The sequence below is a fragment of the Leptonotus elevatus genome, chromosome 1 (assembly GCF_054856555.1).
Source record: "Leptonotus elevatus isolate MCC_2025b chromosome 1, RoL_Lele_1.0, whole genome shotgun sequence".
NCBI lineage: Eukaryota > Metazoa > Chordata > Actinopteri > Syngnathiformes > Syngnathidae > Leptonotus > Leptonotus elevatus.
In genome coordinates this window covers 47620964-47633000 of record NC_141239.1, presented here as the reverse complement: position 1 = coordinate 47633000, position 12037 = coordinate 47620964, and the positions used below count along the sequence as shown (strand labels likewise).

The window sequence follows — 12037 nt, the reverse complement described above, 5'->3', positions numbered from 1 at the left end:
CATATGTGGCTGTTCCGGGTAAATTTGACCCGTGTCTAAAATAGATTGTGTTGTATTTGAATTTCCCTTTTAACTGAGACGTTCTTCAAGGATTAATCATCCATCTGTTAATGTCAGACAGGCTCGTAATACATTTTGAATTTGACATCGATATTTATTATAAGGATATTATTAGCCGGCTTAAAACTGGCCCGAAATATAAAACGTGTGCATGGAAAATGGTGCTTGTTGGCTGCACTCCCTCTTTTAGCCGCTAGGAAGAGACTCCGAACCAAGAATGATGTCCTCGCGCTCGGAGCGTCCCGCAGCAGAACTCCACTTGAGAGTCGGTACCGCACCACCATCCTCGCACTGGCCTGGCCGGGATGGAGACGGACGCCCCTGAAGCGGAGCCACCCCGCCAGCGGAACGGCTTCGTGGGCATGCTTTATGGGGAGTTTACGGACACACTCGACGACAAGGTCCGCTACTCCGTGAGCCTGACGGAGAGCGCCCTGACCATCCAGAAGATCTCCTCGTCCCCGGGCCGGACCAAGGTGGTCTTCAACTTGACGGACTGCGTCGGCTGCCGGGCGTACAGAGGAACGGACAGCGCGGATGTCGGCGCCTACTTTACCGCCTATTTCTACCCCTTCAAAAGGCGCTGGATGAGCGCCGGCGTGGCCCGGCAGCGAGTGGAGCAGTGCTTTCGGGTGGCGCTGGTCCAGGACCCCCGGACTAATCTGCGGGAGGCTGAACGGTGGGCTTGTGCCATCAGGGATGCCTCTGTGCAGCAGGCGCTCCGGAAAGACGGTGAGCAAGGTCACGCTTGTTTACATTCACGCATTATGTGGGTCATCCCAGAATTGGAGAATGAATAGGCACGGACTGTTTTTATGTTATTGTATTTTGTGGGCGTGTTTAAGCTATATTATATATCTATTTAAAGAATACCTTTGATAATAAAGTGTCTTTTTCTTATATTATTATAGCTTCTTTTTTTGGCCTTGTCAGAAAAATATGTATTCATATCAAAGTTTTTCTTAAGTTACAAGTTTCATTGGTTTGATTTGCACACGCTATCATGGGTGAAAATGTTGAGAAAACACCTTATAAGTATGCGGTCAGAGAAATTAACTTTAAAATGTAAATTCTGCTGAGTCATATCTCCCTTTTTTTCCTCTTCCTCTAGATGTTGAGAGACACAACCTCAAAGCATAACAGCCACTATTTAAAATGTATTTGATAGAATGCATTGTTATAACAGTTAGAGTGGCGCCTGGAGATAAATGTCACCCAGCTCATAGTTTTTCGAGATATGAGCCATTGTTCGGCCAATATTCTTTCTTTGACTGCGAGCAAAAATTGGAATTGCAAGTGCAGTATAGTGGCAGTGAACTCACAATTCTCAAAAACAGGTTGTAAGTTCTTTATATAGCCACTCACAAATGAAATGTACTGTCAAACTAAACATGAAACAGATATAGGCCTAAATACAATTTGTGTATTTAAAACAACACAAAAGTTTGTCTTAGAGTCCGTCAACTTAACGAGGGTTAATTCTAATGGGAAAAACACCATAGATGGGTTAACAAATAGCATCAGTGCCGTAGTGTTATAACATTTAAGCAACAGCCATTTGAACAAACAGTGAAGCAACACATGTAGACAGATAATATAATACTCACATGCATACATATATTCTTTATCCTTTGCCAGGAACAACTAATAGTGTGGCTTACTGACGTATTTTGACTGGCTCCTTGTCCATTCATTTAATGGGGAAAGATGAATGAAGTTAGGTTATAAGTGTTTTGAGTTACAAGCTTTGTTACAGAAGAAATCAAAATTGTATCTCATATCAATGTTTTTGTTTTGTTGCATTCTCTATAATACTATAATTTCCAGAACTAAGTGCATGGTATTCCATTTCAAAATCTAATAAATATAATTTTATGCCAGCATTCAAAACAAATAGCATGTCACCGCCAAGTACACGGCTTCAAACCGACTCTCAATCCTATTTGTTAAACACATGCTTGCATTCCTTCTGCCAATAACCTGCTGGACTTGCTTGGTAGGGGATACACCTTCCATCCATTAAGTCAGCCGGCCCGTGTGAAAAGCATTCTAGAATAGCACACATAGCCGACTGCATTAGTAATATGGGCCAAAGTCTTAGTCACAGCTGTTTTATGCAAATATAGTATCCTAAAAGTAGTACTGCTGCTGAGTGAATGAAGTAGTTATGATAAATGGTATGCAATAACATTGCTGAGTGGATAATATGAGGAATAACAAAAAACAGTCTCCTTTTAAAGTAGCTGGTGCCTGATGATCACAACTTGCATCACACGACAGCAGGGAGTTTGACCAGTGAGAAATTCACACTCTGAAATCTTGGTGCGAGTTTGGAGGCTGAAGACTGACTCTCCTATTATTCTAGTCCACCCGGGCTATTTACATTTCAAACTGCTGCACTGTCAACAAGAGTGTGGCTGCTGCTTGCACTCCATTCATCTGTGCAGTCAATTCCCAGCGAGGGTTTATTGTTGATGTGTGAAAAATGAACACAGCTTTTTTGCTGCAGCTAAAATTGTCTAATGAGGTCTAGTCCGCCTACCAATCTCATTAGCCCCTCATCGTGGATTACAACGAGGTCGTAATTTACATGTTAACAATATGGGAGTTGTTTACTCTGCTAATTACTCCGTCACTCATATGGGAGGAATATGCATGTGATACTTGGTGATGCAGTACATCTGTTCGTGCGCAACCATGAACTGATAACTGGGCATATATCTTTTGGCCACTTGGTTAGCTACTCCAACAGTCTAATGAGAGTCAAAACAATATGAACAGTTCTTATGTTTGATCTGGTGAGCGTACTGCAATTACAATTCAAAATTGCAAGAATCCACTCTTAGCAAACTGCAGTTGGATGTGGAAGGAACTCATTTGGAATGTTGGTTGCCAAAGATGGAAGCAAGGAGGAGCGGTGACATATAAATAAGATGTTGTGTGCATCCAGCCTCCCTGCGGTCTGCAGGCAGCGGGAGGTTGGCAGGCAGAAGGCAAGACGGTAACCTAAGCGGTAACAGTGGCACTTGCTCTCTGTCCTGCTATTGGCTTGATCACAAAGCGCCATCTGAGGTTGTGGCGTCTTGAATATCACTTATCATTGATCCAGTTTGGCACTTTGATGAGAATCTCATGCAGATTGTAATATTTTCTCTCTTTTGTTTTTTTTCCCAGATCACACATATTTAACTCATTTACTGCCATTGACGGCTATAGACATTAAAAAAAAAATTGAAATATTTCTATTAGTTAAATTTTTTTTGCCCACTTTTGTTAACAAGTGTATGAAAACCTAGATTTTTTAAAATTGTACATTTAGAACAGATATAAAATGTGTGATTAATCGTGAGTTAACTAGTGAAGTCATGTAATTAATTACGCCCCTAATTCGTAATAATCTTTTCTTTTTTTAAATCGCGTCAGGCGATTAATTTTTTTAAATTGTAATTAATTGCATGACTTCAATAGTTAACTCACGATTAATCAAAATGTTTATATCTGTTCTAAATGTACAATATTTTTTTTCTAGGTTTTCATACTCTTGTTAAGAAAAGTGGGAAAAAACGTTAAACTAATAGAAATCATTTAAATGAATTTTTGACGTCTATAGTCGTCAATGGCAGTGAATGAGTTAATTTATAATCTTGTTTCGCATTCCAAATCCAAAGCAGCCTGTAAGACCGACGTACTGCATAGAATACTGTTGTGGTAATAAATGCTGCTTCTGTTGCAGAGGGTGTATGAAAGTCAGTGTGAAACACTAATCCCTTATAGAGTATTTATCCTAAAGTTAATTACATTTGAGCTTGCTGCAAATGGGAAGGTTGGATTAAAACTGCAAGAGAAGTGCAAGGTTTGTTTTGCGTCAAATAGCTGGCAAATGACAAAGAAACTGGAAATTCAATAAGAAAAAGGAAATGTGTAGATTACACCTACAGACAATCATGTGCGTGAAATTGTCCCACCACCCCACACCCCCCATGCAAAATTTTAATGGAAATAGTTTGTTACGTTTGTACTAGTTTGTGCCATAAAAAGTTTTGTTTGTGCTGCTACTGTTTTGTAGTTATTAGAAATTCTTTTTTTTAGGTCATCCAGAGTTCACCCTCTATACTTTGCGCACCTGAGACACGGTTTGCAGAGAGTTAGAAGAATTTCATCTGATTTTGAATCAAAAACATAATGACTTGTGTCGTCAAACATGACATTTGCTAGTGAAGTTCAGTTTTTATATTTCGTTGTCTCCAATTCTAAACAACATTTAGTACAGTGGAAGCTCCAAACATCAACTGTTCAATGACGCTGATTGACTTTTAAGTTCTGTCCCATCACAGATAATGTAAAGTGAATTCATTAAGGAAAAGAGTGTTAGAAATTACATATTGTAACATTTTAAATAAAGAGAAGCTAATCAATGTAGAGTAAGACAGAAACAAAGCACCTTCTGATGGAAGGTGTTTAGCCTGATACTGTCCATTTCTGTTTCTATGTAGTGGATTGATTTTGCTTTCTTCTAGCAGGATTATGAGGATTATATTTAGGGAAGCCATTCATTGCTATGCCGTTTGGCACAGAGGTTTCATTCAATGACTGCTGTCAAATTCTCACTGGGATGAATGAAATGTAAATAAGGAGGCCAGTCATGTGGATGCTAACAGAATGTGACAGTGCTGCAGCCAAGCCGCATATAAAATTTCGCCACATGTGCATGTTAATGTAAACTGCCCACATACTGTACTGCACGACTGCTGAGTTCACATTCAGCAGGACTTTTCCTTTGTATCTTAGTTTAAAAACTCCCATTTGTCCTCATTTTGAGGGGGGTGGGGGCTAAAATCTTTGCGAGGGTGACAGGTTGGGGACAACGTGGACTTGCGTCACTCGAAGACCTCTGACCTCAGCCAATATCTCAAACTTTTGTGAATCTATGTCTTCCCCCCTGTGGCACACTGGCAACATATTTTCCCCTTCAGCCCGGTGATGGAATTTTGCTTATTTTCACATATTATTCTTAAGCACAGGTGGGCAAAGTATGGTCCTATGGCACCAACACCAACCCATGTCCTTAAATTCACCCCGCCAAGTGTTTACATTACCAAGAGCCACATATTATTTATTAATTTAGCTGTTTGACACACACACAAAAAGTTGTATAATTCAAATATTTATATAATAATTTCTGTGCATGTATTTTTATTCATTAATGATCATCAATTAATTGGTGAATTTATTTATTGTAAAAAGTAGCATTTAAAAACAATAGTGATGATGATGATACTTTTAAGCAATAATTATTTTGTTAAATATTTGTTAAATATTAAATTGTTTGACACAACAAAAAGTTATATAATTCAAATATTTATATAATAATTTCTGTGTATGTATTTTTATTCATTAATGATCATCAGTTAATTGGTGTAAACAATAGCATTTAAAAACAATAGTGATGATGATATTTTTAAACAATAGTTATTTTGTTAAATATTTGTTAAATATTAAATTGTTTGACACACACACAAATTTGTATAAGTCAAATAAATATAATAATTTCTGTGTATGTATTTTTATTTATTAATGATCATCAATTAATTGGTGTAAACAATAGCATTTAAAAACTATAGTGATGATGATATTTTTAAGCAGTAATCATTTTGTTAAATGTTTGCCGAATGAATAATAATTAAATCAATTCTAAATTGAAAAACATAAGAATATAATACATTTAAATGTTATAGCATATTTGCGTATCACTGGCATCAGGCCAAAATCTTGTACCTTCAAAATCGTCACTTTTCGGTATGTTTGTTCAACAATTACAGGAGCATTGTGGACTTGGTCACTTTTTTTTTGTACTCGCAACTGCCACCTCTGGCCTAAAGCGTAACTGCAGCTTCTGTGTAAAGCTCATGCATGGTGCCACTAGCCCCCTCAAGAAACTGTGGCGTGCTTGGGGCGAACAAGCTGATAGGCAGGGCTCTTTGTTCTTATCTAAGCATTAGTGGCGCATGCATGATGTGGAAAAACCTTTAACATTTACATTTTCAACTCCACAATGCAACTTTAACATTGCATCATCAAAGACAGCAAGCCTTTTTCAACACATCGGATTGGTCGATAATTCATAAGAAATACAACCCACACGTGCGTCTGACCAAAAGTAAGGATTTTTGAAAAATATTTTAATTTACCAAATTGTGACTTATGAGGTTTCAGCCCGACACCAGCGGTATACATTTGTTATTTTACCCTTTTTACAAATACCCATCTAACTGTTTTAAAAATCAAAGGTGGCCTTTGAACACAAAAGTTTGACCATATTGCTCTGGCTAGGGATGTAACGATAACGGCACTATCTCGATATTGTGAATTTGTGATATTAAAAGAACACATCAGTATAATTTATTTTCCAGTATTCGATCATGCATTGTGTATAAAGAATAAAAGGGCATCTTATTCCCTGAATGTTTTTTAAAAAAAAAACAATTAAGTATCGAAATAAGAACATATACTGGTCTTGTGATCGTGATGACGTATCCGGTGCGTAAACGACTGCCGACTTTGTTCATTTGTCTTTAACTGTCACATAAATAATGAAATACACTTGTGATTATACTTTTGCACTGTGCTGTACATATAAGTTTAACAAAAACGTCATGCCAACTTGAAAATAGCTTAGCTATAAAATATGCTTACATTTATCTCTCCAATGGGTGGCTGTGGCTGTAAGAAGGCCAGTCCAGATGGCACTAAATGGTATGCAATGCTTATTTTTACTTCCATCTTGTCTCTGCCAGGTATTTAGTAAATGTAAAATGCAGTGATATTGTATATGGGTAATTGGAAATGTACATGTAAAAAGATATTGGCGCCACATCGGATTCGGGAACTTAATCCTGCAGTGCAAATCCAGCCACTAAGAGCGCACCATATTCTGTCCACCATCATTCTTTGTCCTCCGTCAAGCTAGTGTGTGTTTACTTTGTGTGTGACGCACAGAATGTACCTGAACGTGTCTGAAGTCACGTCACGCACAACACAGCCTGTCTGCTCTTTTTGGATTCTTTCTCTTTTAACTCTGGGCACAGCAAAGGACAAATAAGATCAATTTTCGAGCAATCAAGATTAATCAATAACAGACTGTGAAACCATGACTTGTATCAAATCCTTATGAATCTGCACTAGTAGGCGAGCAGTGTTTCTATTTCTGTCTCGCTCCAATCCATTAATGATTGTAATGAAATATTTAAATTCAATTATATTTTAGCGAGGCAGCACAGTGCAGGTTATGAGGTTCCGGGTTCAAATCTTGGCTCCTGTGAGTGACTAGCGATCAGTCCATATTCGCCCAAAGTCAGCCTGTGATAGGCTCCATCTCCATGCAATCCGTAACAGGCTAAGTGGTACGGAAAATTGACGGATGGATTAAAGTTGTGCCACACAAAAGCTCTTTCACAATTTCCACCATTGTATCTGATATTCTGGAAGTGTGAAGGCCCTTTTTGTATATGAAAGCCACATTGTGCTTTGATACAAATCAAAACAATGCTGACCGTGTGTGGCTGAATGGAGTCACAGTTCGGGCATGTGCATGTTTGTTTTTACACCCTCTCCTCACTCCTCCTGTTGGAATCACACCTCTGTACCGCATTGCCAACGTACAGTCATATGTGACTAATAGGTTTCAAGATGACTGATGTCGGATCATAGAGGGTTCTTTTTTGTTTCTTACGTGTGTGAATGGATAGATATCCTGTTTAATATATATATATTAAAAAAAATGCTCTTCTACTTTGTGATTGATGTGATCAACCCGGTGTGAAATGTTTTTTATTTTTTTTTACACATTTGCAAAGCACGTACTTGCTCAGATCCATTCATGTAGCATCTTTGTGTTTGATTCTCAGGCGTCACAAACTCGGAAGTGCGGCGGCCTTGCAGGGTCATGATACTGGTGAACCCTCTCAGTGGACGCGGCCAGGCTCTCCAGCTCTTCACCGGCCACCTGCAGGGCATGCTTACTGAAGCCGCCGTCCCCTACACGCTTGTCATCACAGGTTGGCAATGCGCACACGCACAAAAAAAGCTTTCTTTCCTCTGAACTTGTGACTTGCGAACAGTGCTTAAATCACGAGGTAGTCTGACGTCATTCATTCTCTCCCGGTAGAGGTCTGTTTTAAAATGCATAACCTTAATATCTGGTGGTGCATAGTAAGGGCGCTCGCAGCTGTTGGTATGTGAGTCATGCATCAATGTACTTTTTTGGTACTCAGCAAAAAAAAAAAATTTGTCCAATTTATACAGAAGATGGGAAATGTGCGATTTTTCATTATGATAGGCGGGCTATACCATGAATTGGTCTTCTAGACAATCTCATGGCACACCCAAACCCGAACTGTTGGCAATGAAACTAGTGTATCAATACTAAATTCAAAATTGTATCATAAATACTTGTTATTTTGTGTCCACAGTGTTTATAAAATGTGTTCCCCCCCCCCCCCTATTCCTTGGCACACACACTACGGTGGCTCAGAGAGACCACATTTCACAAGCCTACCACTAATTCTTATTTTGCGTGAGCAAACGAGCATCTTGGCGAGAGACGGCAACTTGGCAGCCGTTGCGAAGCCCGGCAAGCGACGCCGAAAGACTTAACAATTAGCCAAAGCAGCTAACAAGAGCGGCTAGCTAAAGATGCTAGTAAAAAAAAAAGAAGCTAGTTAAAGCTTGCGAGAACAAAGCAGAAAGTGACAAGTGATGGGCCCAATTCACGGGAGTTAGTGATGACCACCTGTAGGCCCCAGCTGTGGAAGGTAAGCTGCGGTCGAGCCATTTGGTCCGACACTCGATGTAAGCACCACCAAGGCTAACTACATTCACAAAGTTGTCCCTTGGGCATCCGTAGCAGGAAGATGGCGGCGAAACATGGCAGCTCTAATAAGGTGAGACTACAGTCATGTAATATAATTAGTGATTACTAGACCTATGATTATATAAATAAATAAAAACATTTATGCTATACAACATATATTTTGCATACTATTGACATAAACAGTCGTTTTTTTTAATGAATGAATTATTAGTTCACCACTAGATGGCACTAGGAATCACTGAAAATCCCTTTAACATCACCTATATGACAATGAGAACAAGTGACATTGACAGAGGTGGCAAATCCAGGTCCAGAAATTAAAAACACTGCCACAGTTTGGCTTTAGCCCCAGGTGCTAGCTAGCTAGCTAGCTACCTAGCTAGGCAGTGTTTTTACTTTCTGGACCTGGATTTGCCATCTTTAGCTTTAGCCCCAGGTGCTAGCTAGCTAGCTGCCTAGCTAGGCACCTAGCTCGGCACCTGGGGCTAAAGCCAAACTGTGGCAGGGATTTTTACTTTCTGGACCTGGATTTGCCACCTCTGCCACAGTTTGGCTAAGCAGCTAGCTAGCTAGCACCTGGGGCTAAAGCCAAACTGTGGCAGTGTTTTTACTTTCTGGACCTGGATTTGCCACCTCTGGACATAGAAAATGGATGGATGGATGTAAAAGTACTATTTTTAAAGCCTTTTAAATTATAATATGAAAATAAAGCCAAAGAAGTGAGCATCTCAGGGTGTGAGGGATTAAACTTTTAATCTCAGCGTGGGACCACTGCACTGACAACTGGGCCATCCAAGCTCCCACTTACACATTCTTAATTTGGAATAGCCCCACTGTCAACAAGCTTACATTTTTGCAGATGTTATACACTCTTTGTATGGAATTAAAAAAGAAACCCGATTCAAGTCATACTGCATACACTTGCAATATGTGTCCCGTTCTGTATGATGTGCTGTTGTGCATCATTAACTCGTCGAGCCGCATCTTTTTCTCACCCTCTATGACAACCGCAACACTGTTTTGACAGCATCATACCACTCAACACACAAGAATACACAACCCTTCACACACATAGCAGCATCAGCCTGTCAGTGCAGCAACTGAATCGCTTGTGCAGTTGAAACAAAGGTAGAGTGGATGAAAGAAGAAACAAGCAGGATGCTGGATTTATTCGAGAAATAGTACTCTGTGGAAAATACCTGTAGTGACAGGCAAACAATTAAAGGCTCTGCCACAATTAGCCTTCACCATTTGCCATTCGTACAACACAATTTTGCTTTGTGTTCAACTAAACATGCTCAGATTTCGTATTAAGTAAAAATTTGTACGTAAATTGAGACAAAATCCTCATTATTTTAGGATGCAGCTCATGCATTTTGGGACTTTTTTTGGGTGGAGAGCAGTGAGATTTTTCTAATGTAAACACTGATTTAAATCCATTATCAACTGACTTTAGCATTTCCCACAATAAAGTGCATTTTCTAACTGGAAGTCTAGAAACAACAATTTTAAGACTATCACAGAGCATTTGCCTGAGGTGAGGACCGTTTACATACTGTATGAAGCATCCAGTGCACCCTGCCTCCTCTTCATCCTGTCACATGCAGGAAGCTTACATATGCATTTGAAGTAAATCAACTGGAATTTGCAAAAAAAAAAAAAAAGTAGTGCATGAACCCTCAAACTGATTTCTAATAACGAAGCAGCCCCTCCCCCTAGTTTGAGGTTAGCATGTCACTCCTGAATAGGGAAGTGGCTGGGAAGTAATGCATCAGCTTGAGACCTGGCAGGCTCCAAGTGCTGAGTTGGCTGCTGAGCACAGTTCACTCCTTCTGCCGCTTTGTCTGTCAGCACAGCACAAAGCACCCCGTCACCACATCCTGACATATTGTACACACATACAAGAGGCACAGAAGAGTGGGGGAATTGTTGTTGTGTGTGTCAGTAATTCCTTGATCAATATTGCGGGTGAAACATACCTTCAGTGCATTGATTAGTGCTAATTAGCTGTCTCCATTCTTGTCTGAGTTGCCTTTTTTTTTTTTTTTTGCTTTGTTGACAATTTCCACGCATACACTACACTACTGCAAAGAAGAAACCAACTGTTCTGCTTTACCAGGAACTCCTCTTTTATTTGAAGGCATGAAAAAGACTAGCCAAAAGACAAGACAACGTAAATGTGATTGCTTTGTTTTAATGAACCCGGTGCTATCAAACGTAATGTTTGGGGTAGATGATTGACAATGCATATATATATTTTTGGTGGATGCTCATTCACATGTAAATCACACTAGGGCCCCTGTTTTCATACCCAATGTCACAAAGCACAGTCTAACAGTGTGCATTTTCTTTCTTTTGGTATTTTGCTACAGCACATATAAAATAAGGCATTTGCACCATTGTGGGATGGAACGCTGCTGACTCCTAGCCAATTGAAGCGGCTCCCCTCATTCCCATTAAAATCAGGGTGGCGGAAGCGCACCCATTGCTTGACATTGCGGAAGCAGAAATAGCGTTGCGGGTGTCCGTGCATGAGATTGTTGTTGTGTTTATGAACGAAATACGATGACATCCACCCCACACGTCCGTGGCGCTCTGAATCTGTCTACCTGCGCCTCGGTCAAACCCACCAAAATCGTGTTACACCACCTGCGCCACCGCTTAGACGTGCTTTTTACAAGTCTAAAATCGAGTCTACTTATTGTCACCAAATCGCGAGATGCACCGGGTCACAGAATGCCGATTAAAAGATGAAGGATGAAAATAAGATGCGTCCTTTTTTACGCTGATCGCACGGCCGCCTGTCTGTTTCATTCTGTTCTGTCTTCTAACTATACAGAATGGACGGTTAGAGCCTTTGTGTTTGCTCACTCACTTTATTCCACAGCACGTCAGTGACATCACTCATACACTTACTTCCGCTGTGCAACAGTTACAACAGTCCTCCCGGAAACACCTACCGCCAGACTAACAATCTTTTCTTTTCTTTTTTTCTGTTGAAGTAACTAACATCCCTTGTAAATAACAACATATCTCAACAGTCAACATATTTGTGATTCTGCTTACTCTTTGACAAAACAAAAGTAATAGGGTCACAAATCTTTTATA

General features: G+C 39.8%; 1 protein-coding gene across 1 annotated transcript in view; it reads left to right on the top strand.

Moving 5' to 3' along the window:
- Positions 1-84: 84 nt before the first annotated feature.
- sphk1 (sphingosine kinase 1) overlaps positions 85-12037 on the top strand; it is a 29474-nt gene continuing 17521 nt past the window's right edge. Inside the window, exons 1-2 of the mRNA XM_086062111.1 lie at positions 85-792; positions 7965-8114. Coding sequence (XP_085918237.1) covers positions 366-792; positions 7965-8114 — 577 coding nt within the window. The 5' untranslated portion in view covers positions 85-365. The remainder of the gene's footprint in view (positions 793-7964; positions 8115-12037) is intronic.